Source organism: Bubalus bubalis, chromosome 8, assembly GCF_019923935.1.
Source record: "Bubalus bubalis isolate 160015118507 breed Murrah chromosome 8, NDDB_SH_1, whole genome shotgun sequence".
Lineage (NCBI taxonomy): Eukaryota > Metazoa > Chordata > Mammalia > Artiodactyla > Bovidae > Bubalus > Bubalus bubalis.
The window spans coordinates 67,287,243-67,310,215 of NC_059164.1; the positions used below are offsets into that span (position 1 = coordinate 67,287,243).

The following is a 22,973-nucleotide window of genomic DNA, read 5'->3' on the forward strand; positions in this document are numbered from 1 at the left end:
GATTCGGCTGGCTTACTTCCCCGGGAAAGTTATAGGGGGAAATGGCCAACACCAATGTATCGCAGAGGCTGGGCGGGAAGTAGTTCAAACTATTCAAAGTGGAAAATGATGATGGTGGTGGTGGCAGTGGCGGTGGTGAGAATATCTTGGTATAAGAAGGAAAGCCAGCAGCAGGCATGATGGCCAAGTGAGAGGTGCCTCCCTGTGGGCAGGTACTGTGTCCCCTGCAGGCAGAGCAGAGGACCCCCCACACTCACCTGGGAGCAGCCTGGGGCACTGCAGACAAACGGCCTCTCCTGCTCCAAATTCATCTTGGATTCCTCATAAATCTGAAGGGTCAGGGAGAAAGGGAGGAAGGAAAACAGAAATTCGTGAATATCTCCTGCTTCTACCTGAGAAACATGAGAAAAGCAGCGGTTCGGAGCACTCTCCTCTGCTAATTCCCACATTAGATGAGGAAAACGTGAACACGAACAATAGGTCCTGCCTGGCTGAGGTTTATTAGGCTCCCTGAAAGCTGAGTTCCTATTATATTTTATCGGATGCATATTTACTGCACTTTGAGGGGAAAATTGCCAACAAAATGCAACTCCAAAAATGTCTGTTACCGCAGATATTCTATCTGTAATAACAGCCATCAGGTGTTATTTCCAGGTAAGACCCTTCACCTATGCAAGAAGGTTCCTAGGCAAAGATTGCATCAGTCCTTTGGGGTTGGCTGCTTAAGAGAGCAAGAGGAGGGTAGTTACTGGGCAATCATCAGTGTGAGGACCAACCCTGAACATCAAATTATTCTCCCATGATCACCCCACTGAGCTTTCGTATGAACAAGGTAGCTACTGCCAGCTTAGCAAATGACCCTGGCGGTGAGCCTTAAATTCCCTTTCATTTCAGGCATTTGATGATACCTCAACAAAAACTATCCAAGTTGTGCAAGGATGAAATCAGAAAATACAAAAAGCATTACCTTAAATATTCCATTAATTTGGTTTTACAGGCTGATTTGAAATTAAAATTAGATTAAAGGGGCTGCCTCCCTGATCTAGATAAGTTATCTGGAATAAGGTAGCTTTGCAGGGAAAAACCTTATGTTATGATCACAGACATATGTTAAATTACAGTGGGGTCTTTTCTTAAGTGGGGCTTAGGCTCTAAGGTAAGTTCATTAGGCAAAAATCGAGTATAATCAAAATTATCTTTGCAAATCACCCCCAAACCAATAAAAGTACAGTATACATGATTGTGTAGTTACTAATCTATATAGCAACCTAATTTTTAAAAAATATACGATAAGAAGTACTAGGCAGTTGAAGTTCCTCAATTTAAATAGTTTTCTAAATCATAATTTTCTTTTTGCCAATTTGCAACTGAGTTTAAATAAGCTTCACGTGCTGCTGGTGGGGCACGGCTTTATTATAGAACTAAAACCTACTGTTCTGTCTCTGAACAAAGGAAGTCATGTGCTTCCTTAGAATGCTACTTCTAAGTGATTCCAAGAGTCTCAAGTCACCTTCACTCTTGCAGAGGAAACTCGGCTTCACTCATGGAATAGTTACCCTTCATCCAAGAAAACTCTATTTATCATCTTGCAAAAACAACCAATTTTAATTTGTCTGTCATTAAACCCTTCCCCAAACACTAATATATCCACATATATTCTTTGGGAAATAGAGGCATACTTTCACTTATCTGAAACACAAAGGGAAAAAGACTTGCCTTAGATAATACTCCCAGTTAGACATTAAAAAGAAAACAAATTTTACAATGTAAACTCTCTTCACATCACTATTCATCCTCATACAACTTTCAGCAAGTAATACCCTTTCCACTCGCCATTTGAAATTACTAGTCACCTTACCAAAGCAGTAATGTAGCATAATTTTACAGCTTTCTTGTTTTATGCATATTATTTAAGCTTTTTTACTCTATTATATTTAGATGACAAAAAACTACAAATATCTTTAGAAGCTTTCCACTTGTTCTTGTCTGAGGAAAGTCATGAGCAACTAAAATGATTTCTCACGTCTCATTGTTCAAAAATTTTGCCATCACTTATCTCAGAGCATCCCTCTTCACCCCGTGAGTGCTGACAACTTACTTCTAAGCCTCCAAATAAAGACTGACTTTAACACTGAGAAAATGATTTTGATCCAAGATAGAACTAACAGCAAGGTAATTGGGTTACCATTAATATTAAATATGCCTTGATTTTCTAGTGAACTTTTTAAAACACTTTCTTGGAATTTTTCTATCTCTGCATCCATGATCTGCCTGCCCATTACCAGGTCGCTCAGCGGTTTCATACCTTAATTTCCCCTCCTTTACAATGGGGATGTGAATATCAGTCTTCAGCTCCTTCATCCTTGTATCACATGGACCAGTTAGGGAGCCCTTTACAAGTTATGGAGAAAGGTCTGTGTATTTAAGTGTGTGTGTTTGGAAGTGGTGGGAGGAGACTTTGTGGACAAATATTATGGAACCTCACTCTAATATTAACTATTCCTTATGCATAAAAGAGAAGTAGGTAAGTCTTTCTTGGACATCACTTAAGAACTTTAGCTGCTAAGGTAACCAAAGAATGCCAGTATTAATCATTTTATTAACCAATATTAAGATTACATGACAGTAAAATGAAAAAGTTCTGAAAAAGTGCCATATAAATACATGTATGGCTTACATCTGAAAGAAGTAGTGATGATCATTAATGTCCAGCCAATAGAAGTGGTCAAGATTGGAAGTGCTACTGCTGGAGGTTAAAGGGATTAATTAATAAGCTAAAAAGAAGAGAGAGACTGACCAGGCCTTGTCACATCAGTATGACAAAGAAGTATTTTTCAGCTATATTCACAACTCTGTCCCAAACCTTAGTCCACCTAAATGCTGACTTTTCCCGTACATTCAGGCCCTTAACAGTAAGTTTAGCAATTCTGCTTTATGTCAACATGACCTAACCTATTTTAATTATTGGATATAATTTGCATATGAACTGCAGTAAATATCACGGTCATATGATGCTAGTGGTAGGAGACTGGACCAATGATTAGTTTTTTTAAAAAAAGTTCAGCCCTATAGATTTACGCTGTCTTATCAAGCCTTCATTGTCTGAACACCACATTTAGAGGAATAGGGCTGATCAGCAGACTGCTGAGTCTGCCTTCAAATAGAGTTCAGTTTATCATGTTCAACTGAGTTACCAGTTATTGTATTATTTTATTATTTAAACATAAATGAATCTGTGTCAATATATTACATGCTATGGATCTATGAAAAAAAGGTTTTGGCAATGTACTACTGGCATAATAAGTCCTAAGGTAGAATGGCAATTGTTAAAATTAAAGAAGTTTTCAGCGATTAATAGGGTCTGAGTGGGTGTATATACATATATGGGGGTGTGTGTGTGTGTGTGTGTGTGTGTGTGAAACTCTGATGCTCTGATGCTCTGTGTTCCCATATTTACCCTCTGTAAACAGCATACCCTTGCTCATTCCATTCTATGTGGGTGTTGGTGAAAGTTTTACTAAATAGTAGCACTCTACCACACAGGCTTCATTACTTTTATCAACCAGCATGGTCTGGTTTGATGTATTAGTCAAGAGCCGTGATCTATTTTTATGGTCTATCATTATGGTTCTTTTCAAGCACATATTGTAATAATTATTCTCTCAAACAGACTTCTACTAAAGCCCTGTGTATATTCTTTTATCATACATCAAGTGGGGGGCAAATTACTCAGACATGATTTTAGCCAGGTTGTTCCGCATTTGGTCCTCAGAAGTCAGGCCTCATCTTCTCATTTCCCATTCAGTTGTTTTACTAGCTGGGATGTTTTAATGAACCTGGTTTTGCTTGGCAACCTCCATACTCCAGGCTTCACTTGCAGAGAGCTGCCATAGTAGGCGTTCAATAAATATTTGTGGAATGGGTAATGAATCCTGAATCATCACAATAAACCGTCTCAAACAGCTTGCTTTTTTCCTACTCCTAAGGCAGTGGTCCTCAAACTTTTTGGCCCATAGCCAAGTTTTCAACAAGGCAAGAGGTTATGCAGGCCTATAATTCCACCTGTTCCCAGTTATGACCAGAGAAAAAAAATCTCACCAGATTCAATGAAAAAAAAAAGTCAAAGTTGCTTTTGGTGAAAGTAACAGGCTAGTTTTCATTAAATTGCACATGTAAATTACTAATTCATTATGAATTCAGTCTATTAATACTGTCATAGACACTGAAACCACTGGAGTCCAGTCTATTAACCATGTGTGGATTGTGTATGGCACCCAGAGAGGGTCTTTTGAGTAATACTGAGTGAGCCCATATCTTTGGTTAAATACAGTAATAATTGTGGAGGGAGCTGTCTAATCATTTAAGAGTTTCTTTACAAATAGTACTACTTTTTTGTTCCTCTTTTCCAAAGTTCAGCTTCAGTGAACAAATGCCTCAAGAGTCTAATTTCCCTTCAAATTTTTGGAAAACAATACAAAACCCTAATAACAAACCCAAATGTTGTATAAAGCAGTGAGTAGAGGTTTTTCACAGTCCACAAGGAGATGACAGGTTTGATTTACAATTCAAACCCTAAACTGCCACTGGATTCCACTGGCCTCTCAATGAGCAAGAAACTCTTTCATTGTTCAGTGTTTGACCCCACAAATTCCTCCTGGTCTAAAATGGGAAATCTTCCACAATGGCTGATGCAATCCATTCAAATGCTTTGCCGGGCATTTAGGGATATACTTGGAATTACCACTTCACAGAGGGCAAACACGGCAAAACACAAATACTATAAAAAAACTTGTATACTCCATACAAAATACTGTCAATATGTCTTTTAAAACTTACGAGTCACAAGTGAGCCCAAAGGGGAAAAACCCACATCATCTGTTTTGCTGGAATCAACCAAGACTGATGCCTCTCCATCTAAATCATGGTAGGCCATTACTGATTCTTAGTTCACAGCAAACTCCAATCTCAGTGGAATGGTCCAAATTTCCCCAATAACAGCAAATAGATTCATACAGTGATATGGGATTTGGAATAGTAAGAGACTAAAAATGTTGTTTTAATCTGAAAATCTGGCATGCGCTTTTATCAACACCAAAAGTTCTGGGAGCTCCAAAGCCACAAACTGTAAACATAAATAAGTACAGATAATACTGATAAGCCTCATCAACTTTGGTATTCTTAATCTGGACATGAATGCATTTAGAGATCTGAAAGGGGGCTTGCATTTTAATAGTGATGTTAACAACCTCCATCAGCCTTTATTGCCCTATGATGAGCCTGGACTCAGTCGTCTTGGCAAGACTCCTGAAACAGATCTTCTCTACCCCACTGAGGACTGCAGAAAGGGTTCTCGAGGAGGAAACAGGTCCTTCCTAAAATGCCAAGGTCAGGGGACAAACATCTTGAGTTCATCACACTGTATGAGAGTCCATATCAGTCTTACTTTGTTTCTGCAAACAAAGGGTATTTATTAAAACTAAATTAGTTAACGGCATAGCCAATTTATACTTTGTGTTTCTGAAAAAAAAGCAAATATGTCTCTCAATGTCTTGGTTAGAAAGGCAAAGATCCACACCTAATAATAACCCAACACAAATTCACTAAATGCATACACTAAAGTATTTTATTCTAAGATGCCTGATTCTACTCTAAAAGTCAGGGTGCAGGATGGTTCTTCCAACATGTGGCTAGCTATTGGAAATGAATTACATATTTAATTTGAGGTTGACATTATTTTGAAGGATATGGTAGCTTTCACTGTTTTATTTGCTCATCTGTAAAACAGGACCATTTTAGTAAAACATTGTAAAATAGGACCATTTATAGAGATATTAATTGAAAAATTAAATTTTGAAATTATTTAAATATTAATATTATTTTAATATCATATCTTCAAATAGAAAAATAAATACACTTGAATCTCAGTCCAAGAAAATCCATTACTTTGTGAGTGTGCCTTTGTATCCCTCTGCATGTGTGTGTGTCTCTCTTTGTTTTACTGTGTGTATCTTCTCTCTTGAAAATTCTGTGTCTCTATGTCTGTTTCTCTGTGTCTTTGTCTTGTTATATATGTCTTTGTCTGTCTGTCTGTCTGACACACATACACACACACACACACACACACACACATTTTATCAGATGTGCTCTTACTAGCTTTACTGGTAAAAAGATCTGGTATGCTTGTTTCCTGTTTCAGTGTTATTCTTGAAGTGGGCTGCAGCTAGAATCTGAATTTCATTGGGCTATTATTATTTGCAGCTGTGTGACCTTTTTAACCCTGCTTTTAAAGTGACATTTCAACCCTCAAGCTTGAAACGCCTTGAATGCTGCAGAGTTTTCAAACCAGAGATTTACACAGGGAAGAAGACCAAGGTTGGGACTCTACCTTCTAAGCAAAAATTTCAACAGAAGTTGGTGACAATGGGGTGTGTTGTTGGGCTGTTTATATCCCCAGGAGTCCTCAGCTCTATACATACCACTTGCAGCCATCCCATTCCAACCAGAATATCATTGTCCTTAAAAGATTTCCACCATCCACTGGTATCTCAAAAGTTCCGAGTCCCACAGCCTGAATCACAGACCTCTTTAGTGTTGTTTCACAGGCTGCATCACTCTGAAGGGACTGTCCAAAGCTCCTTTCGAACCAAGCCCACAGTTTCCAGGAGGAGGATTTATTTACAGCTTTTGTCTCTAGAAACTCACGGGGCCTTCCAACCTGGTCCTCACAGGAGAGAGAGCTGGGGACTCGCGTCCTCTCGTGTACTTTAGCAGAGGTTTGTGGTTTTATTTATGTGGCATTTATACTGTGTATGAGAAAACATTCCAGTGGGATTGGGTTTTCATATGTTAGATTCCTCTTTTTTTCTTAAGTTTTCCATATGTTTCTTTGGATATGAGCTCTTTTCAAAGTTACCGGCTAATTTCCACTTATGTTTCACACAGTCCTGTCTCATAGCTTTCCTACCTATGGGTTCAGAAGTTCAGAACATACTTGCTAAGCAACAGTGTGGGGCCTTAGAGGTGTTCGTCTCCGCAGGGTGTGTGTCTGTGCCCAAGGCCGTATATCTAAGTCCCTGTTCCTCTTCCTGCTCTCAACTAGCACAATACATTTTTGGCAGGACACACCCCATTTTGATGAAAAGTTTATTTGACATGCAGGTGGTTAACTAAACACTAGCTTAGAGATTCTCAGGTTTTGAAGGAAATACTGAATGTAACCAAATCACCTGCTTTGTTTCTGAGACTGAACCCAACATCCAAAGGCAGGCTGAAAACCAAAGTCTTCCTTTTTCCCTACTCCCAATATGAACAAACTGATGAGAATAGAAGAAAAATAAACTGCAACAAGAGGTGATTGAGGGTTCAGCTGACCTTGTCATCTGTACCTTCCCAAAGAGTCTTCCCCTGCGATTTAAAATAATTGCCCTAAAAAATAAAATAATTGCCCTATGAAACTCTGAGGACAAACTATGATAGTAAAGAAATTAAATGCAAAACTGGGTATATTCTTCATTCTGGTCCAAAGTAACTTGCCTTTAGAAATTCAAGAAAAAGTTAGCAGTAGAAAGGAAAAGTTCTTTCTTTTCCTTTCTTGCTCTACTACAGTAAAATCTGACTTTAAAATTGTAACCCATTCCCAAATGGGATTACTCTGTCTCTGGGTAATTTTTCAGACATTTTGAGTGTATGTGGTTTTTAAACTGTTTTCATTTAAAATGATTATTTTAAAATATTCTGAAAAATCACAGCTCTCTAGTCTTGGCTTGCTTTTCACAGATTCAAATGATTTTTATTGGCTAGAACTGTTTTCTTTATATCTTTATTCTATATAAGTATCCTTACATCTCCAGCAACAATATATGCTTGGTCCATCTAATGCATGGGCTGAAGTATTCTTTATCAAAACATCTGAGAAGTTTCCTTCTTGTGCATGAATCAGGGCTACAGAATGTGACACTGTGTATGAAATACAGCACTGATCACACCAGACCTATCTGCTTTCTGCAAGGCCTATTTCATCTGAGTATCAAATCTTATGATTACCATTGCTGACTTACTAGGAAAAGACATTTGAGAGTTATGGTATCAAACTGAATGCTTTTTTTCCTTGACTCTAGAATAAAGCAATGCATTCCCAAGTCCTACCTAAAATAGCCAGCAGTTATGTTCAGAGCCTACCCCATCTCACTGTGTCAGTTAAATACAAGGTAAAAATACACTCAGAAGACTTGATTCAGACTCAAACCAGTCTATGTGTCAAATGTCAAGCATATCAACATTTGACAGGACTAGCAGGTCACTTAAAGGCCACATTATGGCAAAAATCTTTAGGCATCTGAAGAGTTTGTCATCATTCTAATAAAGTTCCCTCTCTAAATACAGGCAAAAGACACATTCTCATCTGTCTTCCTAGAGAAGGCATAATTTTCTTGCATGGCCCAGCAAGAGGACTTGTAAACATGCGAAGCCAAGTTCTAATTGCTGCTGTTTCTGGGGGTCACCCCAGTATCATTTAATAGGTGGGGGTCAGGGATACAAAACAGTCTGTGATGTGCAGAATGGGTAGCCCTGTGCACCAAGAAAGTTTCCTGACCCAATAGCTGATAGTGCAGCTTTTGCAAGAGTAAATCATTATATGAGTCCTACTGCTCTCTGGTTTAGAGGTAAAAAGCAGATAAGATAAGAAAATAGTAAGAGGGAGACAATAAAAACAAAGTCAACATAGAACAGAGGAAATGAAAATAAGAGACTAGACGCATACCCACCTCTTTATACTTTGCAAACAGCTCTGGAAAACGTAGGCTGAGTTAAGCTTAGGATGAGGCTAGATTCTATGCCAATAAAAACATTATGAATATTCAAAAAAGTATGTGAAATTATCATTCCCTCTCAGTGTGAAGGAGGACTGGGGACTTTTGCCAAAATTTAACTAAGCATAAGCATACGCTTTCAGGTTCAATCCAGAGCAGACAGATGAGTAAGCTAGAGGAGACTTTTTAAGTGAATTACCTCGCTTAGTTACCTACAGCCCCACTCTCCCATCCATTTACCACATTATTCTAAGCAGTACTGACTCAACAGTAGCAAAAACAGCCTTGGCCAAGGTGGAGATGGCTCTTGTTCAGATGCCCTTTCACTCTTGATAATTGCCTTGTTTATTTTATATTATTGCTGAGGACAGTGTCATCAAAAAGACCATGTTTTGTTTGGTTTTGATTTTCTTTTCCTTTTAAGTAGAGAGTGTCTTAAGCTTCTAAATTGTTTTCATGTTACTAGTTATCATCAGTCATCAGCTCATAGAATACATACTAGGGGAACACTGGCCTCCTAACCAACTTCAATACTTATTAATAGGCCAAAAACATGTTCATTGATGCATATCCCCTCGTGACTTAGATGAATCTGCCTGCAATGAGAGAGACCTGGGTTCCATCCCTGGGTCAGGAAGATCCCTTGAAGAAGGGAACAGCTACCCACTCCAGTATTCTTGCCTAGAGAATTCCATGGACAGAGGAGCCTGGTGGGCTATATAGTCCATGGGGTCGCAAAGAGTCAGATACAACTGAGCGACTTTCACTTTTTTTCATATATATATATATATATGTGTGTGTGTGTGCGTATATATATACACATATATATGTGTGTATATATATATACACACATACATACAAATACATACATATATAAATAAACACATACACATAATTTTTTTTCTCTTTTGGTCTAAGTTTACTTACTGATAAGCTAGAGTGTGTATGTGTGTGTGTATAGATATATATATATACTCACACACATATTACAGAGATTATTTCATCTCCATAAACTAGCTCAAGCCTCAAAACTGAGGCCGAGCCCTAAACATAACCCCAAGGAGGCCACTGAGCTCCAAGGAGGCAGAAGAAGAAAAGTCAGGTCTGGCTCACAGCATAAGTTCACCACAGTTATGGATCATTAAGCTTGTATTTTAAAAGTGCAGAAATCAGATGTATTTCTGAGAATCAGTAAGTCATTTCCACAGACTAGAAAAGTCCTTCATGTCTTTCTCAACTTCCTATTAAACAAAAGAGCCACTCACTGAAGCCTATAAACCCACTGCAACAACCTGGAAAAAACGACACGGAAAAAAAAAAAAAAAAAAAGCCTTTTCCTTGAACCACCACCCACGAGAGGTTACACTGTACCAGACTCCAATTCATCAAAAGGTCCGAGCCATTAACAAAGAGGGGCCAACTCCCTCTCTCCCCAGGGCTCACCCCTAGACAACAGCTCTATTTTTCAGTCAACACTCCAAATCGGCACAGGAAAGGAAAAGGACTTTTTTTTTTTAATGCCCCTGCTCTCTCAAACCTGGGACCTTCCCCCCAGCTTGACTGTGGGCTCTCCGCTCAGGGGGTGGAGGTCAGGTCCTGGGAAACACCCTGAACCTCGACTCTTTGGAGAGGGAGAGGGAAGGGAGGCAGGGTGCAAGTGGCATCCAGAAGGAACCTAGAGGGGGCCCGTCAGACATTTCCATTGAAAGGCTTGGTAAAGAGGAAGGAGAAGCCCATGGGTGAACTCCAGATCTTCAACGATCCAATTCTAGAACCATCATAAGGCTTTGTTCACCAGGCTTCAGGGAAAGTGGCGTGTGGACAGTGATTCATTACCTGTCACCCTGAACTCGTTCCAAAGTGATTCAACTTCGGCAAGCAGTGGGACAGGATCAGAAACCAAGGACACTGGTCTCATTCATTCATTCTTTCCTTGCACAGTTACTAGGCACCTAGCAAGCACTAAGCTCCATGCTAAGAACAAGAAGGCTCCACAAAAAGAGCCCCTGCCCTTGGAGCAGCGACCATACAGTAGGGAGGGGACGCGTGTACAGATGCCTATAGAGGAAGGCAGAATTTTAAAGGCCATAAATTAGTTTTAGCAAATTTATGCTATGAGAGGTCAGAGGCTGTGAGAAAGCATGGCTATTTCATTAACTATATCAACTATAGCTAAACATTCCTCTTGATAAGATATCAATTCAAGGAACAAATATACACATAAAAGCACACACATACACCTTGAAGCAATCTTTTAATTGTACTAGAAGTAAGGGTTTTTTGTTTGTTTTAATTTGGGCTTTATTTTGCTTTTAATTCTGCTAAGTAAGACTACATTGGGCTTCCCTGGTGGCTCAGTTGGTAAGGAATCTGCTTGCAATGCAGGAGACCTGGGTTCAATCCCTGGGTTGGGAAGATCCCCTGGAGAAGGAAATGGCAACCCACTCCAATACTCTCTTGCCTGGAGAATTCCATGAACAGAGAAGTCAAGCAGGCTACAGTCCATGGAATCACAAAGAGTCAGACACAACTGTGAGATTAACTTCCAACGTTTTTTTTTTCAAGACTACATTATTTACCATAAGCCTAACACTGTGGCCAGGGGACCAGATTTAATGTTAGGAAATCAATAATTGAATCTCAGTTCCCTTGCTTATTAGCTGTGTGATCCCGGGAAAATTACTTAACTTCTCTGAACATTACTTTTCTCAGTAAAAAGGGGACTATAGATAATATCGGCATCAAGTGCCTCTGGGGATATTGAGGTGATCAAATGGATGATATTTCAAAAGCACTACATAAACTGTAAAGTGCTATGAAATGTTGGCTACTGTTTTTCTCAGTCACCTTGTAGTAAGCACATGGAACTGCTGAAGTAATGGATGGTGCAAAGAGTTATAGCTACACTTGACAGCATGTGCAGAGAGATGAAGGATTCTAAAAGATGTTGGAGGGGATGATCGTCAAAGAGATCCCAACCATCTATGCTTCTCGGATAACCTAGCAACTACCAAGCCAAGCCTTAACTATCTATCAGCTTTTTAGTTGTAGGCTCCCAAGTCGATTTACTTTCTTGGTCTTCTAATTGAGATGCAATGTCAAGAAATGCTGTGGAGTCTGGTTGGTGTTCAAACCCCAGCTCTCTGACATGCCAGCTGACCTATAAGCTTGGGTAATGGGTCACTTGACCCTAGGATAAACTTGGCTATTGCTGGCTGAGCAAGCCAGGGAGCATCATATACCTCAGCCTGGGCTTGGAGGAGCCGGAGCTAGAGAGCCAGATGAATTTGTTTACCTTCCTGGGGTACTGCTCCCGAACACAGACATGAAGGGAAAGCTCCTTGCTAGGCAAGCCCACCACTAGAGCCTGGCCACGCTGTCCTTACCATCCAGACTCCAGTCATTCTCATGGCGGGAAAAGAGTGGAATCTGGAAGGCACTTGGGATAAACTGAGAAACTCAGTGTCTTCTTATCAGTGGGTGCTTTTAGGCTCACCTGGAGTCATCAGAAATCAGACTAATACAGACTAAAAATATTAATATAAGACTAAAGAGTAAAGGGGGTCAAAAGGTTAAAAAATGCAGTTGATGTAAAACAGACACAAATTTTGATAATATTAATTATATATATATGTTTATATATGTGCTAAAATAAAGTCTTTAAAAAAATAAGAGTAATACAGATTATGACAATGTTTACATGTGCTCTCCACTTGGGCTACCAAAGAAGAAATCAAACCCTCCTTTTATCATTAAATTTTCTTCAGCAAATTATATTTTCCTTCATCATCTTATTGCCTATTCTTGTTCTTGCTCTTCTTATTTTTTCTTTCTTCTCTCTCTCTTTTTTAATTCCCAAAATATCCCAGGTAATATTTAATAAAAATATTTTGGATGGCAAAGAGATCCAACCAGTCAATCCTAAAGGAAATCAGTCCTGAATATTCATTGGAAGGACTGATGCTGAAGCTGAAACTCCAATACTTTGGCCACCTGATGCGAAGAACTGACTCATTGGAAAAGACCCTGATGCTGGGAAAGATTGAAGGCAGAGGGAGAAGGGGACGACAGAGGATGAGATGGTTGGATGGCATCACTGACTCTATGGACATGAGTTTGAGCAAGCTTTGGGCGTTGATGACAGGGAATCCTGGTGTGCTGCAGTCCATGGGGTCGCAAAGAGTCAGACACGACTGAGTGACTGAACTGAACTGAACTTTGAATAAGGCAGCAAGAGTCAGCTGTGGGGGAAAAAAAAGTCACAGCACAAATCAAAAATCTGGTCAATTCAACCACTTGGGAAAATGGGGAGATGACACCTCAATAATAGCAACACTTCCTAACCCAGGACACTGGGTTGTTCAAGATGATTAGACCTCTGTCCCTGAAAGCAGATCACTGGCCCTCCAACTGGCTCCAGCCTCATACTGGCAGAAAGGTCAGTATGTATGGAAAGACTGAAAAATTTTGAGGTTTTTTTTTTTTAATTTTAATGCTTGAGAGTAGTGAGAATTTTATTTAATGAAAATATCTCTTCCATGTACCACCACATCCTAAGTGGTCAACCATTTTTAATCTCAGAAAAGCATTTTACATCAAGGCTGAAAGAAAACCTTGGTGAGATACAGCTTTGATTTATCTTCTCCACTAAGTGCCTCTGTAGGGAATACAACCAGATAAAGCTGTTCGAATAGGAATTAGGATGGCAAAATTCTCAGTAATTTCCAAAATCTTCAGTTTTCCTATCCACCTTTATGACACCCACATCAAAAGATTTCTGGTACTCTTGAAGTGACGGGATTATTTAAATAATGACATCAAGCTAATGTTGGTAAGATGCTTCAAGGAACTCGAACACAAGTTTAAAGTAGTAATATCTTTGTTATTTCTTCATCTGTCCTCTACTGTTTCCAAAGAAACAGCCACTTACACAAACACACACACACAAATCTTCCGGACACCCAAGTTAACCAATGTCTCCTTTCTTCCCTAACCGCCAATCAGCCAGTCACCGGGCAAACACCTCAAGCACCAGGCAAGGAAAACATGTTATTTTTCTGGGCAAGCCTTAACTTCACTGCCTACAAAACACGGCCCCACGGGGCACATCCCACACATGGTGAGATTAAGGCTCCCCCTCTCTCACTGGAAACCAATAGTTACCCGTCAACACCCGCGGAAACTGAGGTCAGGATTCACGAGCAAGCACCCAAAGTCCAAGCTCACTGATTCTCAAGCTTTCTTACCCAGACCAGTACTCACATCTAAGCTATCACTGCAAGGCTTCTCCTGCTAATAATACACAAAGAAAGCTTAAAAAGGAGTAGCAGACGAGAGAGCTTCTCTCCACAGAGCCTCATCCCCCAGCGCCTCATAACCCAGCAGACTTCTGAGATTTCTCTCAGAATGAGAGAAATTGCTCCATGTCAGTGCTGGACAGTGAGTCAAGCTGGTGTCTTGATGTCCCCTGAACCAGGCAATTCAGTGAACTAAGATAAGAAAAGGAAAGCAAAACAAACAACAAAACCAGGCTTCAGATAATCCCTTAAAAATGAGACTGAAAGCAAAGTGTTAGTTACTCAGTCGTGTCTGACTCTTGGTGACCCCATGGATTGGGTGGACCCCATGGATTATAGCCCTCCAGGCTCTTCTGTCCCTGGGATTTCACAGGCAAGAATACTGGAGTGGGTAGCCATTCCCTCCTGTAGGGGGTCGTCCCAACCCAAGATCGAACTCGTATCTCTTATGTCTCCTGCATTGACAAGGGGGTTCTTTACCAGCTGAGTCACTAGGGAAGCCCTAAAATGAGGCTTTCGGGAGCCAAATTCCACAGTGCACACAAGCCACTTTAAGGCACACCCCACAGCACTCATCAGAAATCTTCAAAGTACAAAGTCACAGGCCAGGGTCAAGGACCCAAAGGTGACAATGAGACACTCCCAAGAACATCTGGCCAAATAAGCCGGGCTCGAGGCCTTTCCTAATGGTGGACAGTGGCCTGTGTCTTCACTAATATGCTGACCTCAGATTCCTGTCCTGGGGCTGGTTGCTTTGAGCACAGATCTCACTCATCCAAGCTCAGTGCAGGGTTCAGGTTTTAAGGGGGCTGAAAGGTCACTTTCTTCCCTTATATTCTCTGTCTGCCTTCAGAAGACTTGTCAGTCTTCCAGCAAATGTCTCTGGAAGACATCAGTAGGTGAGCATGAGGGAAAGAGTAGGAAAGGAGATAGATGAGGTCCTGGTTCTCACGGAGAATAAAAAAGAAAGTAAGCAAACACCACAGAAAGTAAGGGAAAACCACCAGCACACAAATCGAGTAAGTGACCAAGAAAAACAACTGCACATTTTGGAAAGTTCATTGAAAGAGATAAAGAGGGCGATGTGATAGAGAAAAAGGTGGACTGAAAGAACATTTCTGAAGCAAAAATAACAAGTGGGGCTACATAAAACTAAAAAGCATCTGCACAGCAAAGGGAACTATCAACAAAATGAAAAGACAACCTACTGAATGGGAGAAGATATTTGAAAATCACATATCAGATAAGGTTTTATTAATAAATATTCAAAATAGATTATGACCTCATACAACTGAACAACAAAAAACAACCCAATTAAAAACTGTCAGAGATGAAAAGATATTTTTCCAAAGAAGACATACAAATGACCAATAGGCACATGAAAAGATGTTTAACACCATTAATTATTAGGGAAATGCAAATCAAAACCACAATGAGTTACCACCCCATACCTGATAGAATGACTATTACCAAAAGGGCAAGAAATACAAGGGTTGGCAAGGATGTGGAGAAAATGGAACCTTTACACACTGTTGGTGGGAAGGTAAATTAGTACAGCCACTATGGAAAATAGTGTGGAGATTCCTCAAAAACTTAAGAACTACCATATCATTCAAAAACTCCACTTCTGGGTACTTACCCAAAGAATATGAAAACACTAATTCAAAAAGATATACGCACCCCTATGCTCATTGAAGCATTATTTACAATAGCTAACATAAGGAAACAACCTAAGTGTCAGTGAATGAATGAATGAAGATGTGAGATAGATAAATATATAGATTTTACATACACATACCTAGTGATATATATGCGTACAATATGCATACACACAAAATGGAATACACTCAGTCATAAAAGATGATACCTTGCCATTTGCAACAACATGGATGGACCTTGAGGGCTTTATCCTAACTGGAATAAGTCAGGTACAGAAAGACAAATACTGTAAGATTGCACTGATATATAGAATACAAAATAAATAAATAAAATAAACAAACACAAACCAAGCAAAAACAAGCACACAGATACTGAGAAAAGAGTAGTTGTTACCAGAGGGGAAGGGGCAGAGGTAGAGCAAAAGGGGTAAAGAGGGTCAACTGAATGGTAACAGATGAAAACTAAACATTTGGTGGTAAGCATGCTAGAGCATATATAGAAGTAGAAATATATATGGTGCACACTTGAAATTTATGTAGTATTATAAATCAACGTAAACCTCAATAAAAATAAATTTTTAGAAAAGACCATTTTCATTAAGATAAAGTGTATCATATAATTTTAGTTTCTCAATAGGTCAGATTTATTTTGGTTTGGTTTCATTTTTACAGATTTGCTTATTTCAAATGTAAAGAAAATTTATCCATTGAAAGTTCATGAATAAAACTCTTAAGAGTCCATGAATTTACCTTGACTTTTGCAGGTAAGTTCCATCTTCAGCAAATTTCTAAGCATCCCTAAATTTTAGGGTTTATTAACTTGTTAGATGAACAAAACAATTCTTTTCATACAGCACTGTGGTAAAGACTGAATGAGGCAGATCAGTTCAGTTCAGTTCAGTCGCTCAGTTGTGTCCGACTCTTTGCGACCCCATGAATCGCAACACGCCAGGCCTCCCTGTCCATCACCAACTCCTGGAGTTCACTGAGACTCACGTCCATCGAGTCAGTGATGCCATCCAGCCATCTCATCCTCTGTCGTCCCCTTCTCCTCCTGCCCCCAATCCCTTCCAGCATCAGAGTCTTTTCCAATGAGTCAACTCTTCGCATGAGGTGGCCAAAGGACTGGAGTTTCAGCTTCAGCATCAGTCCTTCCAAAGTACTTAATAAATCACAGCTCCATAGTACTCTGTAGTGTTCAAGAGTATTTGGGTTCAAATATTTTCTTTCATTAATTATCTGCATGACCTTAGATAAGTCACTTAACCTCTCTGTGCCTCAATTTCCTCATATTTTATAATAATGGCACTTTCCTTATATGGATATAAGAGTATATGAGGATTAAAGGAGTTAACATATGTAAACAATTTGGAACAGTGCCTGGCACATGGTAAATGCTATGTAACTGCCAGTTCTCATTACTATTATGAAATCTAAATCTAAAACTTCTGAAAAGCATATGGTTACATAATCATGTAAATATGGTCTATTTTATGGTGACAAAAATAACAAGCAAGAATAGCATGGCATTTTAGTATCACTCATTGGCACAGACATTAATTTTTATTCATGTATAAACTTGTTATGTTTATGTGACAAGGAAAAAATCAAAGTCCTAATCTTTTATTTGTTTCCATATATTAAACACAAGCTATAATTTCAGGACTACCCAGCCAACTTAATTGCCTAAGTTAATTTCTCCAATGAGAATTTTCTTTGTCTTCATTCTTTTTGTTATTCCTCCAGTGTAGAACAGAATTCAGTAAACCTCCATGTGTTTTTGTTAATGTATGTAGTCACACCGCATGCACAGAGGGGACTCAGGTTGTTGGTGTGTGCGCGCTTAGTCGCTAAGTCATGTCTGACTATTTTCAACCCCATGGACTGTATCCCACCAGTCTCTTCTGTCCATGGGATTCTCCAGGCAAGAATACTGGAGGGAGTTGCCATTTCCTTCCTCAGGGACTCTTCCTGACCCAGGGATCAAACCCGTGTCTCCCGTGTCATTGGCAGGCAGATTCTTTACCACTGAGCCACCTGGAAAGCCCCTCAGGTCATTCATTACATATCAAACCCAATTTTTACTGGAAGCCTAATAAATTACAGACTGATTAGGCAGATCTGCCCTTGCCTCAGACAAGTAAGACCCCATTCTCCTTGTCTCTAATCCGAGACCCAATCAAAGCTTGCTCTCATCCTCATCTAATGAGATCAAGCTTATCTTGTCTGACTACACAAGTCATGCTTGATTCTATCTAACAACAGTCCAAAGAACTCACCAACCAGATGCAGATGGAGGACCTGCAGTGATGGGGACCACGCCCCCATGAAGGATTAGACACCATCTTTAAAATGTTGAGCAGCGTCAGCACACAGGTCTCAATTCAGGCCTCTGAAGCAACCTGAGACAAATAAAATCCATCCCAGAAATGAGCTTAGCAGCCCGTGCCCATAGCTTATCAGCCACAGCAGTTCCGAACCTCATGTCTATTCTATGGTAAGCTCTGCTGCTCAGACACTCATGACTTCTGTTCAGGGCACTGGACACTGTCTCACTCTGTTCCCAGGCTCTATGCCCAGATCTACTCTCTGTCACAGCTTCTTGAGTACTGACCTTTGAATTGAACTGTTCCTTGCAGAAGCATGCAATGACCACATAAGGTTACCCGCCAATCTTCATATGCTCTCATGGTTTAAGGGCTTCCTCATCCTAGGGAACAAAACCCCATCTCCCAGTAACTGCAAGTTATCCCATCCCAGGGGCCCATCCTGAAGTATAATCTTTTTTTTAACATGGCAGAGTTTCAAATATCTTCAAACCAATCAAGACTGCCTGCCACTCCCTACTTCTCTTAGAAGGACCAAACAGCTCCAAGTTGCTTGTGCTGCTGGCCTTTAAGATGTCCCTGCTTTAATCCAACCTCTTTCCTAGGATGCAGCCTGACCATGAACAGCTTTTCTCTGCCATCAATCCTAAGGAACCCCTGCAGTAACTTCAACACAGTGGCCCCAAAAAGTTGGCAATGTGGGAAATTCTGGCTGATGGGTAGGCTGCTGATGCGATCTAGGGTGACTTCTATACACTTCATATCAGCCCACAAGAGAAATTCCTCATCTGTCTACAGAAGGAAAATAAAGAATTACAAGTGTTACCAGGAGCAATAACCCATTTTCATAAATCCTCAAAGAGGTCTTGAAAACAGGCGCTGTATCTGAGCTATGTACTGCCAGCGTTGTGGCCAAGAATGCAAGGAAGCAGAAGACAGGATTTCTCAGATTCAAATCTGGGTAGTATTAAATCTTTTCCTTTCTAGATGTGTAAAAGGACAGGAAAAAAAAGGGGGGGTGGGTGGGATAAAAGGTTGTACTTGTGTGTGCTACCCTTGCCCGTGGTTTCAGGACTGGAGTAAATCTGCATAATGTCAGCATCAGCCCTAAGGACCCTCCCTCACTGAGAAGATGGTTCTTCTCTTTCTCTCCCCCTCAAGATCCATTCTCTGTGCCCCCCACCCCGTGTCCTAGGAGGCCACCCTTTGCCAATTGCCCCCAAATCTCCTTAACTGAAGGGAGGACCTGGAGAGGAGTCAAGGGTCCACTTAACAGTGCTGCCTCTCTTCTGGGGTTCGGGTGGCAGTGACGGTGTTCTCCACATATGGCAGGCAGCCCCTTCCCAGAGCCAAGGCCTCCTTCGTGGGTTCTTCCCTTAGCCCCCTGGCCCCTCCAGGTTCCCTGGTAGACTGCCCACAGCCGTGAAGTAGTCCCCTCAGTACAATTCCTTTCATTATCCCCCAGAGAGTGCCATCTGTTCCCACGGCAACCCCAGCAGATACAGCAGTCTCTGTCTGAGGACTGCTTAATCATGTTCTCATGCCTAGAACTACCGTGACCATGAATTCTCCTAGATCAGAGCCCAGATTTGCAAGGCCTTGACCTAGAGACTCAGAGGATTTCAGAATTCTCTGGAGAAGTGAATAGACCAGAGAGATGCTGTTTGACCACCCTGTAAGGGCAGCTCTCAGAATCCCAGACGAAGAAAAGTCAGACGCTTGAGACACATTTAGAATGAGAGAGAAAAACTGGTTTGGAAATGTTTTCTCAGTAAGTGATGTTGGTCTTACAATACAAAAAGCTAAATCAAAAAAAGAAGGCAGGGAAGGCAACAAAGATTTATTGCTGTTTATTTAGTCTTCATCACAACCCTACTGAAAAAGTATTTTATTCTCCCTACTTTACAGATGAGAAAATCTGAGGAAAATAACTGCTCCAAGGACCCAGCTAGGACAAAGGGACCAGGAACCAAACACAAACGTATCATCTGCCAACCCCAATACCAACCGTCTTTCCTCCACATGAACTGCATTTTTCTTTCAAGCCTGATTGAAACTTTCCCAAAATCATCGGTGAATCATAGTAGCCATAACAGATACTAGATATGACATTATCTTGAGAAACATCGTCATTCTCAATTTTTACAAAGTATCAGGCTAAAAACGTCAGAGCTTTCGTTTTTCAGTCACACACTTAGGATAAAAGTGATCAGGTAATAACTAGATGGAATTTTCTAGAAAAACCACAAAAGAAACATAAGAATCTATTTATTTTAAGAATGCTTTTTATAAATGAAGGTGCTTTTTATGCCCTCCAGGTCTGTTTTTATTTCATTTCTCCAACTTGTCCAAGTCTGGTTTCTCAGTTGTCCTTATTTTGACTGTTTCTGCCCCAGGAAGGTGCTGCAGGTTCTGTGAAATCATTGCCTTTACAGCTGTGCTTGCTACCTTGCAGAGAGGCAAGAGAAATACAGTCTCTCTGCTTCCTTTTTAAAACCTGACAGTCACACTTTCTCCACTTCAAAGCCACACCGTATGACCTCAGCAGGCTGACATAAATGGACACTCAAGTAAGAGATTATTCATTCAGTGGCTTTTTCCATATGGGGGAGAAAAAGAGCCATTCGTTAACTTTTGTAAGGTTTAACAGTTTACAAAGCCACTTTCCATACATTAATTTAATTTGGAACTTCGAATGATTTATGAGATGTATTTTTTTTTCTCATTTTGCAGATGATGAAACTGAGATTTAGAGAGGGAAAGTAATATGACTAAGGTCACACCATGAGTGAAAAGCAAAGCTAGGACTTGAATTCGGGCCCGCTGCCCCTTATTTTTAGGCTATTCTTACAACAGAGCAGAGCAACCAATTTGCCAGTGTTTCTTCCCTTGGGGGAATTACACGCCAGTGGCTCCTGAAAATACATTTATGATACAATTATACAAGTATTACTCTAGAAAGCTCTAGGCCCTATGGGGTGTTTCCAAAGATGGGGAGGAAGTTGCGCTCTTACCTTGGAAGCTGGAGAAACTATATCAAGCACCTTTCCAGCACCCTCTGCCCTGGATCAAGCTGCATCCCCTGTGCTGTATCCCCATTCCATGCTCCTAGCATAACCCTGAGACCTAAGCTTAAAGCAGACTGTAGAGAATAATCTGGGTAAATTCAAAGCATCCTCCTGTCCTACTCTCTACCTCTGCAGTACCTACCACAGTCTCCTGAAACTTCAGGAGTCATGACATCTCTCCACTCAGCATCCTGTCCTTGGGACCTTAAGACATTCTATACGAAGAGGTGACTTTGAAATACCTCTTCTCCCAAGCTAACACTTGGATGGGACTCAGTACCTCTTTCTAAAGAATTCTGCTCCAAGTGTCCAGGTTATCTGGGTACAGTTACTAGTCCCACTACATACCAATTGCACAACCAATGTGAGCCTCCATTTCCAGATAACATACTACCTATCTCAAAATGTTGTTGTAGCACATGAAAGTACAAATATAAAGTAGTTAGCAAACTATTCAGCACATAGTAAGCACTCTATAATAGTTATTATCACAGGCCTGTGTCCAGAGCTACATAGATATGTGTTATAGAAGCTCCTATTTTCAAAAAGTATAATTTTTTCATAATAAATTGAAACAAAAGTACATGTGTTATAAAAAACTGTATGTGAACAAGTTAGATAACCTAGATGAAATGGACAAATTCCTAGAAAAACTCAAACTACCAAAGATGACTCAAGAGAAAATAGAAAATCGGAATAAACCTACAACAAATAAAGAGACTAAATTGATCATTTAACAAACAAACAGAAACCGTCCACAAAGAAAAGCTCAAGCCTACATGGATGCAGTGGTCAATTCTACCAAATGTTTCAAGAACTAACACCAGCTCTTCTCAAAGTCTTCCAGAAAAATAAAGAAAAAGGGACATTCTCCAACTTATTCTATGAAGCTATTATTATCCTGATACCAAAACAGACAAGGACATCACAAGAAGGGGGGAAAATGCACCAATATTTCTTATATAGATGCAAAAATCCTCAACAAAATGCAAGTCAATCAAATCTAGCAGCATATAGAAGTATTATATATCATGACCAAGTGGAATTTATCTGGAATGCAAAGTTAGTTTATCTTCTGAAAATCAATCACAATAACATCAAATAAACAGAATAAACAGAAAAAAAAATGATTATATCCATAGACAAAGAAAAAGCATTTGACAAAATCCAACTCTTCCAAGATAAAACATTCAAAAACTTAGGAATAGAGGGTGACTTCCTCAACATGATAAAGGAAATTTACTCCCAAAACCCCACAGCTGATATCATAGGTGATGGTGAAAGATTAAAGATTTTACCCCAGGATCAAGAAGAAAAGAATGATATAAGATCTTATCACTTCTATTTCACTAGAGGTCTAGCCAGGATATTTAGGCAAGAAAGCAAAATTGAAGTCATCCAGATTTGAAAGAAAGGAATAAAATGATCTCTAATCACAGATGACATAATCTTGTATACAGAAAATATTAAGGAACCCGTCAATTTAAAAAGCCTATTAGAACTAATAAACATGTTCAACAAGTTTGTATGATACAAGTCAATATATAAAACTCATTTGTATTTCTATACGCTCTGATCAGAAAATAAAATTAAGAAAACAATATAACTTACAATAGCATCAAAATAATAAAATGGTGATAAATTTAACAAGAGGTACAAGATGAGTATACTAAAAACATCAATATACCATTGAAAGAAATTAAAGGATAAATAAATATATGGAAAGATATTTCAAGTTTATGAATTGCAAATATGTTAAATGGCAAGTTCATCTTCAGATTCAATGCAATCCTAGTCATGATCCCAGATGCCT

At 39.8% G+C, this 22,973-nt stretch overlaps 1 protein-coding gene across 5 annotated transcripts in view; it reads right to left on the reverse strand.

Annotated features, from left to right (window-relative positions):
- The window catches only part of CREB5 (cAMP responsive element binding protein 5), a 442,951-nt gene that overhangs the window by 361,943 nt on the left and 58,035 nt on the right, over positions 1-22,973 (reverse strand). The window contains exons 1-2 of one of the 5 annotated variants that reach the window (XM_025291254.3): positions 18,045-18,168; positions 258-329 (exon numbers count right to left, since the gene is read on the reverse strand). In XM_025291254.3, the coding sequence (XP_025147039.1) occupies positions 258-329; positions 18,045-18,110 (138 nt within the window). In that variant the 5' untranslated portion in view covers positions 18,111-18,168. Of the gene's footprint in view, positions 1-257; positions 5,028-18,044; positions 18,169-22,973 lie in introns of those variants that run through there. The other 4 variants (XM_025291256.3, XM_044946705.2, XM_044946704.2 and 1 more) reach the window with 4 other exon arrangements.